Below are 23,303 nucleotides of genomic sequence, written 5' to 3'. Positions count from 1 at the left end.
TCATCTCATCCTTTACCCTAAGAAATGTAGACATGACGAAATGATTATCTCAACATCCGGGTGGCACTTTTAAGCTTCGATACCTTTGATCCAAATCCCCAGTCACAAACGTACTTGATCATCTCAACGGGTTCATCAAGCGTGGCGCCACCTATACGCCGCACACTGGACACGATCTGTGTAAAAAGCATGAAAATGCGATCAGTGGCGTACACTGAACGCTTATTTTACTTCTCTCCCCAACACTGATTGATGCATACGTACATACAAACGAACATCTCGCAGGGATAATGCAGAAAGCCCGCATTCGATATGTCCATCCAATTACACTGCTTCGCATTGTTCTCTGTTGTTAACCGGGGGCGTATGACCAGGGATGCCTCGATGACAGTGATACAGCAAGCATATGTTCACTGACTTCAAATCGATCACATCACAATTCGGTTTAAAGTGAGTGTAATTGCCAACAAATCGTCTGGATTATTACTCAATCCGTTGATTATTCTCTGGATTCTAGCTTATTGTTTTATCAGGTAAGGATTTTATTTTCTTCCATTTGGGTAATTCAATCATCAATTCTTTCTTGTTTATAAGGCACATGCATTCCCATTTCAAAATTTTGTCGTGTTTTGTTTTGCTACATCGATTCTATAATTATGTCCTAATCTATTATGCATGGTGAAACTTTATAGTTTAATCATTCACTTTCTGAGATAGGTTATTGTTTGGTCCTGATTATTCTTCTACAATGAAGAGATATGATTTCAACCTGTTTCTTATAAATAAACTACACTAGGCCTACTTGGAATTCCTGTTTTAAAATTGACACGGTCGGCAAACCGGTAATTCGCAATGATTGAGTTTAGTAATAAAACAAATTGATCAACATATTGGTTTGTCTTCGTGAAACAGTTAATAGTTTTATTGCGATGTTTGTGAATAATACTGGTAAGGCATTATGTTTATGATAAAATACATAGGGCCTTCATCCAAAATACAGATTACATTTTATTTTTGAACTAACAGGTTTTATGTTAGATCTTAAATCTAAATTCATGTAATCCAACGTCGAGATCTACTGAATTTGGAAACAATTATGTAGGCCTATTCGTTTGTATCGTCTTTGATAAAATAGGATAAAAACAATAGGAGAGAAAAAAGTTCGAACATAGAACAAAATAATCAAGAGAAATAAGACAAATTGGTATTAAAATTTATATTTTCATTATTGCTCTTGATGAAGCAACACGCCTTATCGATGTCCCGGATCTATGTATATGTCTTTAGTTATTATTGATTAAAAACATAAAAATATATAGGGGATAGTTGAAGATGGAATGTTTCAAACATTTGAGATAATCCAAAACAACGAAATTCTAAGAATGGCTTCACATCCATGAAATTTTGAATGATATGACAAACGATTTATAAAATAATAACTTACACCTGTTTGTTTATCCTCGGGCTTAGGAGGTTGGTACGTCTCCTTACATAGATCTACAAGTTGTCAATTGTTGCTTTATTTAAGATGATCAGACGGATGATCAGCAGTTAACTAGTTTAAACTCCATTTTCTGATCTTGTACAAATTGTATTGATGTACTTTTTGTTGTCACGGTCGTTGGGGTGGTTCATTGCGCGTATGTGACTGTATGTATGCGGAAATTGTCTTTATGACGAAACAATAATTTCAGTATGCATCTTAGGTGACATCACAGTTCTTTATTACATGATGTCACGATGATTAGCGCAATTCCAAGTTTGTTGACTTTATCCATGACGTCACAAAGCTATATTGCGCGTATCATATGGTGTCAGCGAACTTTCCTTTGTTTACATTTTATCCTAATATTTTGTCATTACGATTTTACTTCACTTTTATGATGTCACAATGACATGGTGCGTATGCTATCATTAGATCATTGTAATGGTGATTGGATTTGTATTAAAACTATGTGTTTTATACGTACAGATACGCATATTCTCTGAAAGAGCTTTCGGCATTATGCGATTTATCTCGACAATCTCGCTTCTCCTCCCGTTCGCACTTACCATCATCCTCCTGATAGATGTTACCATAGCAACGGTAACTCTTCCCCCTTATTTGAGTCACAGCGGTACCCTCGCACCTGGACAAGATGAACATGGTGGTATACCCATGGGCGTCTCCAACCAACGATGCGACGACGGAAAGGTGACGATCCCTCTTCATCCTTCTCAACCGATATTTTCTCGACTCAACTTTTCTTATTTCACCTCTCCAAACCCTTCTTTTTATTATTTACGCCAACATGCTTACCCCTTTCTCTATCTCTTCAGCATATTTTTTTTAATTCCTACCTAAGTCTACCTGTCACCCGTATAGTTCACATCGGATGACCGCAATTTGTTCTTTGTCAGTCGCGTCTTACTTTGAGTTTAACTAACTTAATTAAAGTACATGTACACTATCCACCACTTAATTATTTATGAAATGCGATCTGAATTCATTAATTTCACAAATTAATTTGATAAGTATATGCCAACGTATGCAATCATAATGTACATTATAGGCCAATACATTTGATCCTAAATCTGCCTCGTCTTGCAATAAAATTTACATTTCGTTTTACCAATTTATTATAACCTTGTTATGCTTTATCTTAAAATGAAGAAAAAAAAACATCAATGGAATTTCTATTTCTGGATCACATTGCTAAATACTTCAACGAATCTCTTTCTTTTGAAGTAATTCTCTAGTGTAAATAACAAATTTCCCATTTTTCCCCCAGACCAATTTGACCATTGACTGGGACGGTTCTCGTGACGCATTTGAATGTCCCTCGGAAAGGTGGACATCGAACAAGGTAAGAGGAACATTTCACTAGTAAATCATTGTCCTAGCGACGGTTTATTCATTAATAATGCATGTCTTTTATATTTTGTTTTATACCCTGGCCGGTTTTGCTGCAGTGGTCGGGGCACCATCCCCAAAAGAAGAGGTGGAAAGGCAAAACAGGGTTTAAAAGAACATAAAAGGAAAAAATAGCAAACAAGAAATGGTGGCTTGGTCATGTACTCCTTTGTATGTTTAAAACATGTATACGAAACCCTTGTTTTGGTTATTATCACTGATCCCAGCCCATCATGACACAGCGCCCCAGCTACCACTTCTTAAAGTGATTCTTACTTTACATTCCCTGATTATGATCTATTCAAATTACTACTTGAATGAGTTTGAAATGACGTAAGAATGAAAACAATGTTTGGCAGATGAAAATTAAAATGATTTTATTCTCTCTACTGGTATTGTTTAAATTTCTTTTTACATGTGGAGGGCATTGTAATAGAAATAGAATCATCAATGAACAATCGCATTTGAATAATGTTTAATTATGGACCTTACTAAGAATTGCAGCTGTGCCGGCTGCCGGCTAGTGATATGTTTATCTTTGAAATCTTGATTGATATATTGAGTTTCGTAATAACCTTCAATACTACGACGCTGATTATTCCTTTGCAGCGCATCTTGTGATTAGCATACAGGATTGGAAAGACCAAGGATATTTATGAATTATTGATTAAAATCGATCCGATCGGCTTTTAGGATCTTTGAAATAAATTCCGATTTTAAGTCCGTTATCGAAATTTTAAATTAGATTAAAGGCATAAATCTATTTACAACGATGAAACGCTCCTAGACTCTTAAGGGACAAGATCATAAACAATTGGAGAAATAAGAACTTTCATTGTTAAAATCACGTGAACGTCATTATAATTAGCATGATGCGGTTGAATGAAAATGATGAATTCCCATACTGACATTTTGACAATCCAAAATAATTAACCACAAGGCAATTTGCCAAAGTTTCATTTTGTCATTAAAAAAATTTGTGTTTTCTCTTCAACTTAATATGACTAAAAATCCTTTCGATATATTTCAGATAATTCTAGTTAAATATCGGTTAATTTACCCAATTTAGGACCTACTTTTCAGATCATGGATATACTTTTAAATTGTTATCGTCCTGTTTATTTTTGTTTATTCTCTTTTTCAAATCAATCTTAATTCATGGGTTTAGTAGGAAGTAATAGATTTTCTTACTCATAATGGCTCAAACATTTTGACAATGAAATGAATCACATACTCAGAATACATTAGAATTTGTTCATGTAATAGATACATAATATTGAATAGCCCTCTTAATTTTATTCAAAATATCTTTTCATCTGATTACAATACCATGTCTTTATAGAAAACACCCTTCCAAGTAGCATAACTATTTTGTTTTTATCATTGTTTTATTATCATTATATGCGATATGTTTTGATAGATTTTTACACTTAATAAAAGAGAAAGAAAGGATTATAATATATCTATGAACAATTATGATCGATGACAGTTTAGCAGTTTCTTCATCTATTTAAAATAAAAAAGGCAAATCTAATAATGACGGTCATTACCACATTTAGACAAGTTTAAATTTCAAAACGTTTGGGAGACGCTGCCTTTAAATCATTCATTATAATTTTGACGTGATTGATGAGCAGTGTTTTTACATTTTGTGAAACATTATTGTGTTGAAGTGTATACTTGACGTTACAGGCACAAACCGCAGGCGATGTGTAGTTGCATCAATTATGAGCATAGAAATATATTATCTGCATAAAATGATTATACAGCACTCGTTTGCAACAGATGATAACCTGTCTGCAAGCCTAATTGGTAAGGATTTTCACATTATAATCTCAAAAAGAGTAATGACCGGAATTACTTTTCATTGTCATTTTCGTATAAAGTGACATCTTACTTTCACCGTTTCATCATCAGATTGAGCGACCCTTGTGTTGTTTTATTTTTTTCTAAATAAAGCTAAATATCAAGTGTTTCTACCGAAATCTGACCAGCCCAATTAATTCTTTTTAATCCAAATTTGACAACAAATGTGCCAACTTACCCTAATTTTCACACATAATTTTTTTAAGCAAATAAAGTTGATGAAATTTGGCAAATGGTGGTCAAACATGTCAATAATAGGCTATATAGTCATAAAAAGATATCTTAGAACTTTTCCATAATTATTATCATATCATTAACTACCCCCCCCCCAACAAAAAAAACAGGCTGACCTTTCCCTCGTTACGAAAAGTAATCATTTTAGATGCCCAAAGGCCATTCAAGCACTTTGTTAAATCAAAAAGTGGGTGATTTCATGTTAGAAATAATAAGAAGAATTAGTGCGGGAATATCATTCTAAGCACGGAATGATTTGGAATAACAATCAAAGACCATAATTGAGTATCGTGATAATCGAGAAAACAAATCTAAGATGAAAGAAAAGGAAGAGGGGAACTTTAAATAGCAACAAGGCACCACAAATACTTTTCATCAATATGAAGAACTGTGAATCTATAATAGAGAAATAGAATAAACTGAAACATGTGGTATATACCGTTTAAAAACCTTACTAATCACAAAATTGAATTTTCTATGTGTAGTTGAATGGTACCAATTTGAAATATTGGATTCAAGTTCAATTTTATTTTCTCACCAATATAAAAACAATATACAACATGTACAAGAATAAAAATTACATGTATCAGAGAAAATCGGAAATTACTGAAAAGTTAATAAGAACTTGTGAGTTGTAGCTCCCAGTAAAACAAGCTAAAATACATATGAAAATGAAATGAAAAATATACACACAGCATCAGCAATCACCAGCATACATACAAGGGGGTGGGGACAATCGGGGTGAGTGTAGAATTAGGCAGAAAAAATATATTTTGAATACTCACTTATATATACACGTTTTTTAACTTGGCTTTAAATGAAGTTAATGTAGTTGAACACTTAATATTATCAGAAATATTGTTCATTATATGGAAGGCAAAGTGATGCGGCCTTATTGATCGAAACGTATAAAGATGTATAGCATCAATATACCAGCGGTTGGGATGAATGCATCATTGAATATGTCTGCAGATACGGTCAATGGGGATTTCTTTAAAGTAGTTCATTACCTACAAAAACGTCTTTTATCTTTATGTTTGGTCAGATGTTTTATTTTCAGCAATAGCAAGATTACTTTGTTGCATAAATTGTCAAGAATACATGACTTTTTTATTTTATTATTTTTTGTATCTCGTATTAGATTAAAACGAGTGAATCCGCATCATCTTTAGGTATTAAGTACATCGATAAGTTTGTGTTTGATCGTTCCTTCTTGTACTTAGGATGAAATTCAATCCCTGTTTTTTTTTCTGAAAATTTGTTTTTCCAGTCTTAAGGTAGAATACCATTTTTTTTTCTGCGACTTACATGCCATATTTTCTTAATCTCATCTTACAAAGCAATATTGACACCACCTCTCTCTTTTTTAAATCTGAAAAAAAAAATATAGCCAAAAAACTCATTGTCTCCATTTTACAAAGTGAACGGTCAGAATACACAACCATTACTGAATGCAAAGTCCCCAAGCGGTTACTAGATAGCAAACAATACCGACATTTGCACCTTTAAATGTGCAATCAGAAGATAATATCATTCGACCTTTTAGAGAGCAACTCCGACATGAAATTACCATGACGACACGCTCTGAATGACAGAACACTCGAATGCATTATTTGATATCAATTGCCTCATTTTCAGACTCTGGCTGAAACATGCAATCTACAAAATATAATGAATGCATTTATTCAAAATTGGAAACAGTCTCCTGTCAAAATGAAGAGGATGTGTAATTAATAGAAACGCTTAATTACTACAATATTGATCGTAATTTGTACATGGTTTGCCATAGACTTTCAGTATTCACGTAATCTACTCTTATAGGATAATCTTCATGTAACTATAGCACGTATGAATTTACTTCAGATTGAAACAAAAAAAATGATCATTTAATTATGAGTGCTTTATATAATTCGAATATGTCCGTGTAATCATATTTGGCAGACATATTATTATAGTGAAATTGGGATACTTTATTGTGTAAAAAATAAACGGAGACGGGCGGGGGAGGAAGGGGGGGGGGGGTCAACGAGACAATAAAAGATCTTGTTATTGAATGGAATTGCCTCTCTCTCCTCGACATCTCTTGGAAGAAATCCAAAGTTCAATTACATTAATTAGCTCCTGATTAGAGTGATTAAAATATTAATCATGAACAGCCCGCTATATAAACCACGATCCACATCGCTTTGCAGAAAAGGTACATGTTCAAAAGGGTGCTCCGGTATAGATTAAGCAGATTGCTTGTAAACTATAAAAAAAAGATATATGAAAATAACAAAAATATTCAAAGCATATCTTTCAGAAGAACATGAGAAAGGGTGTGTGAATGTTTTGAATCATAGATTTCGGTTAGATATGTTATCTGTTGTTATTTATAGAAGGAATGCATGGGCTCATTTGCAATTAATTCATTAGTAGTAGTAGATAATAGACTTACAAAAAAAATCGTTAACGAGGAGTCCAATGTACAGTATTCTAACTCACGCCATGTCTTGGAGAACGTACAATAAAATTCTAATGGAAGGGGAGATGGATATATTCAGTCTGAATATGAGTCTAAACATGTAAAATATTCTACAGATTTTTTTTCGCCGCGGCAAAGATGTAAGGGGATGGCTTGAGTGTTTCAATCAATCTACATGTATTTCTTAAAGTGGTTGCTGAGATACCATGAAATATAGCCATGCATCAACCTTTCATATGGTTTCACAATTTTATTGACATACCTGTATATTATTAAGGCAAAATGTATAGAATTCGAATATTGTTTAGTCGCGTCAAAAAGGATTACTTGAGTGTTTCTTTCCAATGAGGTGGTTGCCAAAATATAAGAAATCTAACCTAGATAATTATTTTTGTATACATTTTCTCCGATACGGAGCATTTTAATAAGGGGCAGTGGAGATCAACTCCCGATATGCCTGTCGGGTATTGAAAAAAGGAGTGGGGAAGAATAAGGAAAAGAGGGGAAAAGAGGCAGGAGAAGAAAAAAAGTATAAAAAATGATAGATGTCCCTGTCATCAAATGGAGAAAATATTAGGTCACTTTTTAATTTTTCTTGCCACATATAAAAATACTCTCTTGTGAGGAAATTAAGTTTGAACTTGAATTTGTTTTGATTTACAGGGTTACAGTCATACTAAACAAACTATGTGTTCGACAGTTATCCATCGACAACTGCATTCGAAGTTTACAATCGTACAGTACTTAAAATGAAGATAAATGTGCATTGGAAATACATTTATATTCATTTCACGGAGTTTAAAATTGGGTTGCTTGGCAACAGCGCAAGGATGATGGATATAAGATGTCAAGTAATGCTCGGTTTAATCAGCTTGATCTAGACGGGTTTGTGATGACAGGTCGGATTTTCAATATTTTCGCATGTCTATTATTTCTTCAGAATATGTTAAGGAATAAACATCTACCATGTCTGCGTGCTAGCAAATCATGAACTTTCAATCTGTCTTTTTGTGTGTGTACTTTGTAGGATTTAATTTGATTAAATTGCACAGACAATAAAAAGATGTTTTTGCAGTATTAAGATGATTATCTACACATTTCAAGAAACATTACTCCCTATAGTTGAAAAAAGGGTGTGATTTTCATTTCAAAACATAAGAAAGTTAATCCTTGATGGATGGGTATCAAACTTGAAAGAATTATCTTTTTTCCCCTACATGTATAGTATTAGGAAGTTCAAACATCACTCTCTGTTTCTTCGGCAAAATTAAAATGAACAATAAATAACATTTTTTTTTAATTTTCGATGATATTGAAAAGACACTTGAACACAATCAGTGACCGTAAGCAGCTGTATCCCAGCTGCATTTATGATTGATAAACAAGCATTTTTTATGAAATATACACTCTCAAAACAAATCAGTCAAATTGACTAGACCAGTAGTCAGCTGGGAGCAACTGATATGGCAATCACTGATATTCGCATTTCTGACATACATTCTAGTCAGAAATAACTCTTTTCTAGTAAAATATGACGAGAAAATAGTCAAATATGACTAGAATAACAGTTGCTCCCAGCTGACCCTATTAACCAGTCATTTTTGACTGATTAGTTTTTAGAGTGTATGTTTTATTCTCCCCTTTAGCCAATGTCGACGTGCAGCGTATGTAGACTCTATGGCCCGTATTCTGTGGTCGGGTTTAACTTAAACTCAGGTTTAAAGTTGTGGTTTAAGTATGGGAAGCCAAAAGTATCAAAATTTTTATTAAGTTGTATGTTTCTTATGTTTATTGTGTTCTTTCCTGATTCATCGATGGTGATGACAATCATCTATTTATACTTCTTACACAATTATGAATGATTTGAGAGCCGAATGAGCTGAAAGTATGATATCTCTACTGTTAGTGATTATGCAACAATTGGCTGTCCATACTTAAACCACAACTTTAAACCTGAGTTTAAGTTAAACCCGACTTCAGAATACGGGCCTATAACTTTGATGTGTTGTTTTCCACTTCAAGTATCTTAATGTTTATTCCATCAGGCCATAAATTCGGATATATACAGATCTCGTTGGTTTATTCATGGAGCTACAAACACTGTAGTAGCTCCACGGTATATTGAACTCATTTTAGAATATTAAAAAAAAAAAAGTAGTGTAGAGTATTTTCGAAAATAAAAAGACTCTGATTGGTCATTTCTAGGGGAAAAGAAAAACTGTGAGTGGCAAGAAAAAGGTTAATGTGTTCCACTCCCGACCCCCGACCTCCCCCCCCCAAAAAAAAAAAAACGAGGCGCTCAAAATAATGGAATTAAGTAATGATTAAGCGGATCTAAGCAGGGCTATAGATATATCGGGGAAAGAAATGGAAGGATGAAATTATACAGGAGAAAGATTAACAGAAAGGAGTATCGAGATCGGGACAGAGAGAGAGGGGGGGGGGTAATAGTGAGTTAAAAGTTAAATGGAGAGAGAGGGGCTCGCATAATAGAGGGGAGATGGGGGAAGAATCGGAGAAGGATGGTGATGATTGTAGAATTTGATCTGTTACGGTGGAAACCATAACACGAAATGTACTCTCCTGTGGTAAAAATTCTCATTAAATATTCTATATCCGTGATACATGCCGTATCGTATGGCAGTTTAAAGTATCATAAGTCAAGAGAAATGTATGGGTCGTCACACAAACATGCCATTTAGGGCCGCAATCTTAATAAATCACAATCAGAAAGAATGGCGTTTGTTAGTGTCCAATTTCATCACATCTCAGGAAGCGACCCGTATAATATTGTTGATTGTATGTTGCGATGACTTTATAGTCAGGTATAAATTGTGAGGTTTCAGTTGATATAGCCAATTAAATAGTAATATAAAGACGCTATTCTTGTCATGTCATCTTTTTTTGGTCATATTTGATTTATTTGTCAAATTTATAGATACAAATACATGATAGAAATTCATTTAAAGCTTTGACAGGATAACCCATGAACGCTCAAAAGCATTTTCTTCTACTACAGTTAATTTTTATCTTTGAGGGGTGAGAAAGAGAGAGCAGAGCCGAAAGATAAAGAAAATGGAATAAAGGAAGTTAGTGAGTAAGCTAAAAGAGTATAGGCGGAGCAAGAGAAGGAGTAGAATAATGAAGAATAATGAAAAGTACTAGAAAAAGAAGGCAATTTGAGTGTGCCCTTCTTCAGTCTCTAAATGCCAAAGCAGGCAAACATGTCTAGCAAGAGTAAATTGGCCGGAGTCATTTTGAACGAATATATGCTAATGATGCTCGGGTAATATATTCATGTTTCATAGTCATCTAGTAAGACACTTTTCATTTCACATCAATAATTTGGATGTGAATTTTAAAACGATTTCTTGATTCGTAGACTAGGCATTAAAATTGTATTGTTTCATTTTTTTATTACTAGATAACTGAATTGAATAGTACTGTATCTCAATTGACAATCATTCTCCCTTATTCAACATTTCGAATGAACTGAATTTCACTGTCTATAGAATGTATTTTCACTCTTTCATTGATCATGTTAATTTTTTAGAGTAAATGTCCACGTGAAATTATGCGGATTACTATTCAAATAACACCTAATTTTAAATCACATCTGTTGCACAAGATGTCGCCCATGTTTGAACAAATAATACAGTGTGACAGAAGGCATGGGTTTAGTACACTCTATACATTTGGACTTTCTTACACTTTTATAAAGTGGATAAACTGAGGGCCGTGTAATGAAAGGCGTGTGTGTAACCTACCCCACAAAATGGACAATTTATTTTACTCAAGTGGCAAAGAATTTTGCTCTTTTCAAGAAACCTTTTAACAGTTTATTGGCAATTCGAATTTGGTTAGACGTATCATTCTGATTTAATACTACGCGTATAATAATGAAAGAAAGCCTGTGAACAGTATAATATAGGTCGTACCCGTCGACACCATTTTACTGTATAAACAATGAGAAATAATGTTTAATCAAAACACAAGTCAAGTGATTAGGTAGTTGAGTGAGTACATTATTTGACGTGGCAATCATGCTAATATTCACTCTGGTTGGATTCAGAGTCTGATATAGGCTTACGCGCATTCATGATAGACATAAGACCTGATGCTACTGATGATTCATGATATAAAATTATACCTCTTTTTTGTATACATGCATTGGTACATAATGCTGTCTATTGTATTGTTAATATTTTAAAGAAAAAAGTTATGTTTATAATCATACTTTACGACTTGGAGGTATACAAGGGTGTAAATGAACTCAATTACTAAGCCCGGATACAAAAGGCCTAGGTAGTGAGTATATTTCTTCAGACAAGTTATTTTGCTATAAAAAGTATTTCTTTAAATTGTGGAACCACATGCTTAAAAAGTTGTTCTATTTAGATTCAGGGGAGTGGAACCATAGAGTTATATAAACCTAAACACGTAACTCTATGAGTGGAACTTATTTGTGTGTGTTTCTTTAACTATATATCTTAAAAACGCCTCTGTCCACTTTTTTTCTCTCCTTACATTAGATGAGCAAAAAGACTTCAAGCATTGATGAACAGTGCACAACAAAGACAGACAACGTAAGTTTCCAATAAAAATTTGATCGTCTATTTAAATGATGAAAGACAATGTAAATAAACCACTAGAGTAATGTGATGGTATTCTGATATAATATACGAAAATGTAGAAAGCAATATGGAGAATAATTAAAATACAAGGTGAAGAAGAAGAAGAAGAAAAAAGAAGAAGGAGGAAGAAGAAGAGGAGGAAGGAGGGAGGAGGAAGAGAATGGTGATGAGGAGGGGAGGAAGAAAGAGGAGGAGGGGGGGAGCAATTAAAAGCAATCAATAAAAGTTTTAAACTTTTTATTTTTAGCCTATCCATGTCTGTATGAATCGAGCCATCATTTATCAAGACGTAATTCCAACGAGTGGAGCACATCGCCCCCTATGGGCCAAGTACGGAGAGTATAGATATCTTCCCAAACAGAGATGGTTACATAATCTAGAGGTGAGATATTTACGAATTCTCATTGGCCCATGCATCGGGTCACTTTTCAGCATTTTATGATGGCAACATCAGGCCCAAAGAACAATCTAAAATAATAATAATAACAATAATAATAACACTAATGAGAAAAAAGACATGGTTTTTAAAATATGCTAGCCATTCTGCTCTTATTTTTAAAGCTACTTAATAATTTTTTTTTGACAAAATCGGTGCAAAGTTTGAATTTGATCAGACTGTACACACTTTCATTAATGATTAAGAACAATTCACATCAAGAACAGTGAGATATGCTACTTCATGCATTTTGATAATTAGGACTTTTGTAATCTTTAAATTGTCATTTGAATTAGGGCCATGGATGAGTTGAAAACAAATAATTTGCGATCAATTCCAATGACTAAAGAACTGACCCTCTTTTAATATAGCTTTCAAAATCTGAATGTACATTATTTTTAGAGATTTATGAAAAATATGTAAATGAGAATTTTTAAAGTAATATCACATGACTTCCCGTCAATGTAGAATTGTTCACTTTTGTTTTAATCATAGCATGGAGCTGCGGTATTTCTCTACCACCCTTGTGCCGATATGAATGAAGTGACAAGATTTAGAAGAATAGCACGAGGATGTCTAAGGAAACACATCATTACTCCATACAAAGAACTCAGCCAGGATCGGGTAGGTATATTCTGCATGTGATCACGTTTCCCTCATTTCCAGGGCTCTTCTTCTTGAATATTAATTGCATTATCCTCGCCCAAAGTCAGGGGCAGTGCAACTCAGAGAAAGGGGAGGGGACCATCTCCATGATTTTTAAAGCATTTCTTAAAATAAATGAATAGATATAAAGAAGGAAGATAAGAGTAACATAGAAAGAACTCTCTGTTATTTGTTTATTTACCATGTATTTGTTCTGCATTTATTTAATCTTGTTTAAGTTTCTTTTTATTCATGGAGGGCTCTATTGTAAAACAGTCTTTGAACTGAACCGGGCTACCCTCCACTGTTTTTATCGATTATGTTAAATAAAACATTAATAAATGATAAATAAATAACTGGGTCACAGGATTATATTATAACGTCTTTGATTATGTAAATCCCTATATATGATTGAGTTATAATGATATTATATTACCATCTCCCCTCAAAATACCCTGGTAATTCTCCACCATTATCTAATGAAAATTAGGTGTGCATTTAGGCCTAAGATTTCTGTATTAGTCAAAATAAGTACAAACTAGCAATTTAGATTAAAATAATTCCCAAGCATATCAATATTGAATAAAACCACACCATTCGGACTCCTTTATCATTTTATAACACATTTACATGTTTATATATTTTTACCAATTCTTTCTTGCTCATAGTACAATAATGAGGAGTTAGGTAAAAAAAATCTCACACCAACCCCCCCCCCCTCCAAAAAAAAATGAACTGAAAGAAACACATATTCATTTTCTTTTCAGCCCTTTGCAGTCCTGACTTACGGATGCAAATTGGAACTGCCGTTCATCGCTTCAAATCGTATTCGAGAATTTCTGAGAGAGCATGCAGGCAAAGCACCTGAAAGAAGGGTTGCAGAAGATGGTCAATTCAACATTCAGCAGACCCATAAAGCTAAGACTGTTTCTAATGCCAATGACTGTGTAATCTGCCCTGCGGTAATTAAAAGATTAATTGAATTAATTTCATACTTGAATTAAACTTGTTCCATCCAGCTTTGTACGAGGACTATCAAGTTTCAGTAGATTACAGATTAAAATTGAAGATCAGTTGAGTTCCACTCAATTGCCAGAGAAGGAAGAAAGGTGTTGTTGTTCGTTCATATGAATATGGAGACACCAAGAAAATACCTTGCCATATCTTCTTCTCTTATTATGACCTTGTTCATTTAAAAAAAAATAAAGCATTTAAAGCTGTATGTTTCAATTCAGCTGCTTTCATGAAAGCAGCTGAATTGAAACATACAGCTTTAAATGCTTTAGAACAAGCAAAATACATGTATGTCAAACAAAAACAAACATCATGAAACATATAAGCAAATTGCTTTACTTGTGAACAAATAAAAACAGGGGAGCATTTCATTAAATTTTCATCTGACAAGTTTTTAGAACTAACAACTTGTTTTGGATTTTGATTGGCTGAGAAGCACAATTCCTCTGGTAACTTTTTGGGAAAAAAACAGGACTTGCCAGAATAAAAAAAGGCTGAAATTCTATCATGAAACACTCCCCAGGTCTGAGCTTTCAGTGTTTGTTTTTATTACCATGTCCTGACACTCTAAATAAAAAGGTTTACCCAATATTGGGTAAAATGGGAACATGCATATTCGTTGGGTAAAAAGATATATTTCGTAAATTTTACGCAATGTTGTGTTGAAATTTACCCTTCAAACATGCATTTTGCCCAATATCGAGGGGAAAAATTACCCAGCAAAAATGCACGTTCCCACTCTACCCAATATTGGGTAAAGTTTTACTCTGTTTTTAGAGTGGATGGAAATTCTGCAAAATGGGCATCATCAACTGGCAACCCTTCACAACACGCTGTAAACTCTTATACATTCCCATCCACACATTTATCATAAACTTACTGCACTTGTAATGTTTTTCTACTCTTAATCCAGGAGCCATTTGATGGATGTCCTGGACACCACACCCATACGAGTCGGGTCAAGCAGGCAATCAATAAAGCTCATCATCGTCCCAAGAATGATAAACCACGCAAGAGACAAGGAAAAATCCATGATTAATTAGGCATCAAAATACACCACTCTGGGGTAGGGGATAATTAAAATAAATTGGGGCATGATTCTTTTAAAAGTCAGGTTTGTCTACAAATTTAGGTCATGAAAAATTATGACATATCAGGGGAAGCTCTTGATTAAAAAAAAAAAAAGAAATGGGATGTTTGTCGTTGTTTTTAGGTTGTCTGTTTAAAGCCCAACAGGAAGGGTGCACATCAAAAGATATTCTTTGATATGCAATGTGAAATATTAGGGGGTGATTTATATTTGCCTTTGTTTGTTTAGGAAGGATGGGGTAACATTGATAAAGCAAATACTAGAAAATTGAAACCATGTAAGAAACAAAAAAGGGTAAAATCAGATTTATAATATCAGGGTGTAGAGATGCTTTGCTGACAGAGTGAATTAAATTGTTTTTCTTAACATTCAACAATTAGAGAGGTTTATTATGGTAATCATTATTCATAATATGAAGTAATATCATGATAATGTTTACACTTATTATAGCTCTCTTGTTTGGAAAAACACATTGCAGAAAATGTGGAACTAATCTTTAAACAGCTTTCATGCAATTTTTTTCCTATTTCAAACTAAAGTTGATTAATTTCTTCTATTAAATACATTTTTATGCCGATTAAAAAAAAATTACAGAGGAATAAAAGCAATATATGTACTTCAAATGCAGCATTTGAAATACATTGATTATATTTTTGGAATTTACATTTTCAAGTTACAAATGATTTAATTCCTGCGATTATAGTCAACATAGTCTGTAAAGCTTTAAAACAGACAAAATGACATTACTGCCATGGAATTCTTCATATAAATATGAATTTACCATAAAAGTAATGAATACATTTTAACTACAATTAACAATATGCATCAAGTGAAAATTATCAGGTTCATTTTCTGTTATTTTGGTATGACATTCTCATGAAAATTGTAAAGAATACCATATAAGTATATACACCATATACTGGAAGGCAAAAAAGGTGAAAAATTAAACTTTATACCGATTCATGATGCATACATACAAAAGTGATTTTCAAAGGATATATGATTTCTGATATTGCAATTGTTTTTTTTATTTCTATAATTTTGTACTGTTTTTATTACAGTAAAGTGAATCATAATTTGGTACCACTTTTCTTCAGCTTCTTATAATTAAAGCTCTGCAAGACTAATTTGAATAGAAATCAATTAGGAAGCATTTTAATTGATATGTCTTTAAATGAATATTTAGATAAATCTAATTTTTGATTTTTTTTTGTATGAAATTCTAAATGTTGTAATGAATAGTTATTTCATTATTCAAGTCTTGCAAATCTTGAAACAGGCATTCCTACACAGCCCAGAATATGTTCAAGAACATTTTGTAATCTCTGAGATAGCAATCTACTACTCCTACTTGTGGTAAATCAGAGATTTTCTTCCTTATATTATCGTCTGTTTGCTGTAGCTATAGATATGAGAGTGCTAATATCCATAGATTCTGGAGAAAGCTACTTAAATACACAAATTATGTTTTCATATTTAATGGAATCTTGTATTATTTACAGCCTCACTTTGATAATCTCTCATTTGCAGTATTAGGCCTACAGTTGGTTTCAAAATAATCATACATGTACTTTGTATGTACCTTCAATATGTGAATGTGTTATCAAAGTTATTTGTTATGATCTTTTAACATGAAATCATTAAGTTGTTCTCACTTATTTCTTGTGTGATTTATTCCAATGAAATGTATTCTAAATGTACTCATAAATGTTCACGCCAAGTGCATAATTGTACATAGGTAGTTAATGGTATTTATGCAAGATTCTTGATCCCAACATGCAGCATATGCGTCCTAGCATCTCTTTCCCTCTCTCTTTGTAACGTAAGTGTTGCCACGTTTGTCCAAAGCAAATATGGTTATATGGGTATGTACCTGGCACACTTGTGAAGTTTCTATTACCATATTTTATTTTCCATATGAATAATTCCAATGAAGTGTATTCCAATTGTATATTCAAGTCCTCATTATACATTGCTTTATGATCACTTCCCAGTACCCATAAGGACATAAGCTTCAAAGTAATACAGATATATGTGCAGTAGGGCTCTATGATGGGGAGATTACCCCCAGATGTTATGAATAATATAGATACTTCTAACATACACAAAAGAATACTCTGAGTGGGGTAGGAACATAATTTTGTTATGCAAAGAAATGCCTGATTTTCCTATATTCAGTAAATCTATTCAATGTTATAGACTGTTTTCAACTAAAGAGATATTGTTCTGCTTGATTACATGTGTTGTGTATTTATTGATTTTAACTTCATTTATAACAATTTCCATGTCAGGTGAAACCAATACGTAAATCAAACTCAAGCAAATCTTATATGTGCTCTGCTTATTATGATGTGTTAAAATGCTGAATGCTAAGAGCTCTGTGAAGTAATTTGCCTTAGTATGTTTCCTTTTAAAGCTTTGTCTGTAAATTTCTCTGCATCCAACAAAAGCAATTAAATTATTTATTGATCTAAAAATATACCTGGTATCAAATTTGGTTCTCTTCAACTCGTGTGTTACTTACCCCTAAAATGTCCTATCTTTCCTTTGGCAATATATCCCTACTTTCCCCCTTTTTCATTCTGAAAATCTGTACCTCTATTTCCTCTCTCTATTTTCCTTACAACCTTTTTTAAGTTTCTCATTTATCTGTCTGTCTACCAATAATACCTTTCCTGCATTATATTCCTGTACTCTGTTATAATCATCATTATTCCACATTTCCTTTAATTATTGCATCAGTAATGTTTAATAGACAACACACTTTGCCTGGTTTCACCCCAAACCCATTTAGTCTGTTTCAAACAGGAGAAAGAAGCAGAATAATCATTCAAACAATTCAGACTTAGCATGTTTAATTCTCATAAAACATTTTGTTTTCAGTAAAAACCCTTTGCATATTCCATATTGTAAGCTACTCTCCAGTTAGGTTCATACACACATTTCATAATTTTGATTGCTAACTTGGTGTATTCTCAGATAAGAAAAACTTTACTTGTGATTAAGTATATGATATTTGGAGAGAAAGTGAATAATTTCTTTGGCATTAAACAAAACAGCAGGGAAACCCACATCAGAAAGTTGATTATTTGTGTTTAATAGATTGTACTGTTATTTCCAAAAAAAAATTTGTAGGCTAATATGAAATTTGCTCAAACATTCACTGACTAACTCTAAATCATCTTTCTGTTTCTATCAAAAACACACTTCTGAATGGATTTTCACCTTCAAGTCAAATATCAAACACTCAAATTAAATTCATACTGACAATGATAAGACTTAAAAAATCAATATGTATAACATGTTAAGGTGTGCTGTAGAAGTGTTAAATTTAATCAATCATAACAAATTACATTTATCAATTGTAATTTCAGATTACTTGTACCATGCACAATTACAAGTCCAATTTGAATATAAATGACACGATAGTCATTGATTTCATTAGTTCAATATGAACAATAAACAAGTTACATTGTCATGATGAGGACACAGTAAATATAAATGACCATGAATCCTGTCAAGCAACTTGACAAACAATTGAATAATATTGAAAAATAATACTTGAATAAAAAACAATTACCTACACTTCTTGGGCGGTATTTTGAGATCAATTTTATCTTTAAAATGAAATTGATATTTTGGGTCATTTTTTAATTTCTCAGATAAAATCTATAATTTTTGTCTTGGATGATATTTTATCTTGCATACCAAAAGAATGTACATGGCAAAGCAGTGTCTGCATGGGTATATCCAGAGAATATAAAATTATTTAAAAAAAACCCACAAATGATGCACTTACGCCAATGTTGCTTTGATTAAAAATGAAAGTTAATTTAAGATAGGAGAGTGGGGTTCACAGTGGAACGCCCCAAGATCATTCAGTATACTAGTATTCAATTTTGATAGAATTTTGTATGCATTTTTTAAAAGCTTTGTGTCCAAGGTCAAGGAGCCTCAAGGGTCTGTGGCAGCAATGACTACTCTAAGTGTTGTAACAGATCTGGGGCCAGTTTCATGAAACTTGTTATAATAAAAAAAATTGCAATAATAATTAAAAGCTACTGATTTCATTCAATTTGATTGGTTGTGAATATAGAGATTGTGCATTTGTTAATATAACAAGTCTTCATGAAACAAGACCTCTGGCTGTGATATCCATTATGGCTGATAAAAGCATGCCGTTGGAACAGAAATGGTAGAGGTCTTTACACATGTATATAATGTCGCAAAAGATACAAGAAAGGCCTGTATTGGCAATGACAGATACTCCCAAGTTTTTTTTACCTTTTGTCATTTTTACGCCGAAATTGTACTTTCTTCTCATGGTTCTTCTTTCAACATCTTACTGTGATCACCTGTTTTATAACATCTAATTCATAAATTAACCAGATCATTGCATATTCAAAAAATGCTACAAATATTTGCTAATTCTTGGCTTTTTAAATTGTTAATATCACAAGATCTTAAATATTTCAGCAGACTATAATCCTAGAATGAATAAATAAAACAAACTTAATTCTGTGGCTTCATGCCACATTGGCACAATGACCTCAAGGCATGACTTTCTCATGAATACATCCTTGCAACACAAATTAACTTTGATGTCTTCCTCTGTAAAATATCTTGCCCCTTAACAGATTCTCCAAACTGAGATCCTGTTGATTCTCAGGCAAGAAAGGCACTGATTTGACCATCACCAAAAATGTCCAGTTGAAACATACATTTTAGAAGTCCCTTGCCTAGTGTCCATGCTGCAACTCCTGCAGTAATTGCTCTTCTACCAAGTGCTCATCCTATAACAACTAAAAAAAAAACTTTCATCCCTTATCAATCAAGACATCTACTTCCAAACATTCCCTTCAATACTATGCTGGACATGAATGATGACCATTCTGCTCAACAAATCTCTACTCCATCATACATTTTCATGTTCTTGAACAATATGCTAGTGTTGCACCTTTTGCATCAATACCTATAGGCAGGACTGAATAAAAGGATCTTAAATCAGCTTTAGAAGACATTGCAACCTGTCCATATCAAATAAATTCATTCATCAGTCAGCATTTACATTACTTTTCCCATATCCAATTTACCAATCAGCTTATCACTAAGTCCTTCAAGTCCATAAAACCGGTTTCCCGTAAATCTTCAAGCTGGCATATCTGCATGTCCACAAGACCTTTCAGACCATTAAACGTTTATCCTGCACATTTCCAAGATACAATACCTTCAAACCTTCATCCCATGTATACCTCCAAGTTGTCTTCTGTGCTCATTATCAAGACTTCCCTGTCCATTAAACTTTTATCCTGTTTTATCTGCTTGTCCACTCCAGTCCAATCCATAAAACATTTATCCTGCACATCTGCAAGATGTCTGTCCACAATACCTTCAAATCTTTATCCTGTTAATCTTGAGGAAGTCTGTTCATGTTGCATCTCTTGCAGCAATCATCTTGAGACAAGACTTCCTGACACTCATCTCCCATGCATCAAGGATCTGTGTCAGGGTGTAGCGGTCAGGCATGCGCATCACCTGGTGCTGAAGGGCGGTCTGGACCAGCTTCAGGAAAGGCGTTTGATCTTTCAAAAGAAAAGAAACTCAATTTCATTAACAAAGTCTGACAAAGAACGGACATGAACATATATTGAGAAACATTTTATAAAAAGGAAAAAAATCATTAAGTAGCATATGTGCATTCTAGTTTGAAGAAAGAAATCAATGCTAGGAGCTGAAAAGAGCAAAGATAGGATATGACAGGGACAAGGGAAGGGGAGAGATTGGGAAAACACAAGAGACATATAAACAATGAAAAAGGTCAAATATTCAGGCTCAAAAGAAGACTTCTTATCCAAAACATCTATATCAGAGCGCTGTTCATTTTTTCAGACATCAATATATGTAATTAGATTATTTTGCATGCTACTAATTCTTGATAATTATTTTAATGCCATTCGAATTCAACAATGTTTTATGACCATCCAGTCAAAGAAGTAGGGAAGGAAATAGATTCCCAGTTTGGATTTTTTCCCCTTGTAGCCGACTGTGTGCATCGTGAATTGGTCTCCACACTCACATGAGGACCCATCGTGACAAATGACTACTCATCTGTCGTATCATCAAGAGATTCCATAACAATAATTTCATACTAGTTTTTAACAAAATCTCTTCCCAATCAGTATACCCCATCACCTACTCTAACAAAAGAAGAAAATACCAATCTATTATGAATAAAGAAACTCTTGAAGTACTAATGGCTAGACTCACTGTATTCTTGTTGAGAGACATCATAGTTAGGACTAAGTTCTGGATACTGTTCTGGTATGGCAACATTGATTGGCGGAACACTTGGAAGGTGCTTGTCATCTAGGGAAAAAAGGGAATATCGAAATCGTCAGTTCCAGAAATAAAGCTTCTTTTTGAGATGTCTTTAATAATAATTTTTAATTCTTAATAAGTGTGGTGGTTTAATAGACTTACAGTGTGCTTATCAAAAACAAAATAGCTGAATCTTGATATAAATTACCCTAATGTAATTTATGAATGCAATGGATAATTTTTATCACAGTCCCATGATTTTCAAGTTTTTACTATTAACTATATTACTTTTCTTTTTAAATTCATTAAACTATTTAATACTTATTCTCTGATTATTGCACACTAAAAGGACTTTTAATCAATGTAAAATGGTAATATAAAACAAAATATTTGAGCACTCCTTTTCAGTAAAATTTGTGAAGCATAAGGAAAACGATTCACACAACCTCTCCCATTTACTGAATTCTTTCTTTGTTATAACGTGACAGATCCGGGACCCATCTTGCAAAGAGTTGCCATTGAATCGATCAACCACAACTATGGATGTCCAGCAACAGCAACATCTAAAATGCAAATGTGTTCAAAATATTTACTAGATTTGATGTATAATCATACATTCATCATTCTCTTGAAGATTCAGTGTGATTCTCTTTGTTTACTAAGGAGATTGTGCAAATTTCCTGAAGAAAAAATTATGGCATGGATGGATTTCCATACAATTGAGATTGATTGGATCAATCGTAACTCTTTGTAAGATGTGGCCCTGATATATGTATATGAGAGCTGAAGAAAGGGGATCTCTACGTATGCATTTTTGTGCCTACTGCTATAGGTGATGCACAGACATCAACAAGACAGATACTTGGAGAAAAGCTTTATTCATACAATATCTTACCTAATCTGCAGATGAGATGGACATCTTTACTACTAGTGTGGAACATGGGGTCAAGGTTCACTCTGAACTTAGGGGCAAGCCGGGCCACCTCCCCCTGGATGATGTTAGGAATAGCAGTCTGTGTTGTTGGGCTACGTTCATGTTCTGTCTTTAGCTTCTTGGCAGGTGGAGATGGGAAGCTGACGAGAAGAAATAGGATTCGATAGTGATTCAATAACTGGGGTCAATAATGTTCTAAAACCAGTTTTCATAATTGATTCCAATCCCAGCTTAAAATCCATTAATTTATGCATATCAAAGAGTGCATGTTCATGAGTGCACGTAAGCTGAAATGACATCATGCAAATGAAATTACTCTTTCTAAGAGAGAAATGCCGATTTCAAATACTTGATGTCAATGTTGATATTAACAAAATTGTGCTTATGATAAAATGGATGATAAAGGTGATGTTGATGGTAAATTATGGCGATGATAATGATTATGGTGGTGATAAAGGTGGTGATGACGGCTATGGTGGTGGATGACAATTACGGTGATAATGATGATGGAGATGATTCATTCAATTCATATTTGGTTTACTATATGAGAGACATTGTAAAAGCAGTCTGAAGACTGATACATACACAGAAAATAGAATAAATTCTTACAAATTAAGAATTAAGGTAATCAAATAAGAACATAAGAGTAAGAATGAATATTGCACTTGAGGTTCATACACATTACAGCAGAAACATCATTAAGGGGGTATTATGCTATAAAAAAATAAAGTGAAAATAGAATGACAGAAAAGAATACAATACTAAAATATTGGGG

At 33.4% G+C, this 23,303-nt stretch overlaps 2 protein-coding genes across 6 annotated transcripts in view; one reads left to right on the top strand and one right to left on the bottom strand.

Annotated features, from left to right (window-relative positions):
- Positions 1-149: 149 nt before the first annotated feature.
- Positions 150-16,195, top strand: LOC121408972. The gene is made up of 8 exons (XM_041600723.1): positions 150-533; positions 1,973-2,194; positions 2,772-2,846; positions 11,990-12,043; positions 12,339-12,473; positions 13,023-13,151; positions 13,940-14,134; positions 15,100-16,195. The coding sequence occupies exons 2-8, from the start codon at positions 2,006-2,008 to the stop codon at positions 15,223-15,225; spliced, it is 903 nt and encodes a 300-aa protein (XP_041456657.1). The 5' UTR covers positions 150-533; positions 1,973-2,005; the 3' UTR covers positions 15,226-16,195.
- A 2,393-nt stretch (positions 16,196-18,588) lies between these two features.
- The window catches only part of LOC121408970 (mediator of RNA polymerase II transcription subunit 15-like), a 36,526-nt gene continuing 31,811 nt past the window's right edge, over positions 18,589-23,303 (bottom strand). For all 5 annotated transcript variants that reach the window (XM_041600717.1, XM_041600719.1, XM_041600718.1 and 2 more), the window contains 3 exons: positions 22,490-22,668; positions 21,544-21,642; positions 18,589-20,858 (listed from right to left, as the gene is read on the bottom strand). In XM_041600717.1, coding sequence (XP_041456651.1) covers positions 20,704-20,858; positions 21,544-21,642; positions 22,490-22,668 — 433 coding nt within the window. In that variant the 3' untranslated portion in view covers positions 18,589-20,703. The remainder of the gene's footprint in view (positions 20,859-21,543; positions 21,643-22,489; positions 22,669-23,303) is intronic.

Source organism: Lytechinus variegatus, chromosome 2 (assembly GCF_018143015.1).
Source record: "Lytechinus variegatus isolate NC3 chromosome 2, Lvar_3.0, whole genome shotgun sequence".
NCBI classification, from domain to species: Eukaryota; Metazoa; Echinodermata; class Echinoidea; order Temnopleuroida; family Toxopneustidae; genus Lytechinus; species Lytechinus variegatus.
This window is presented reverse-complemented; position numbering and strand designations above follow the sequence as displayed.

Excerpts from the sequence above, each read along its gene's own strand:
- LOC121408972 (XM_041600723.1), top strand. The coding sequence starts at position 2,006 with ATGCGATTTATCTCGACAATCTCGCTTCTCCTCCCGTTCGCACTTACC. Across the intron at positions 2,847-11,989 it reads AAAGGTGGACATCGAACAAG|ATGAGCAAAAAGACTTCAAG; the intron begins GTAAGAGGAACA and ends TCCTTACATTAG. Across the intron at positions 12,044-12,338 it reads GCACAACAAAGACAGACAAC|CCTATCCATGTCTGTATGAA; the intron begins GTAAGTTTCCAA and ends TTTTATTTTTAG.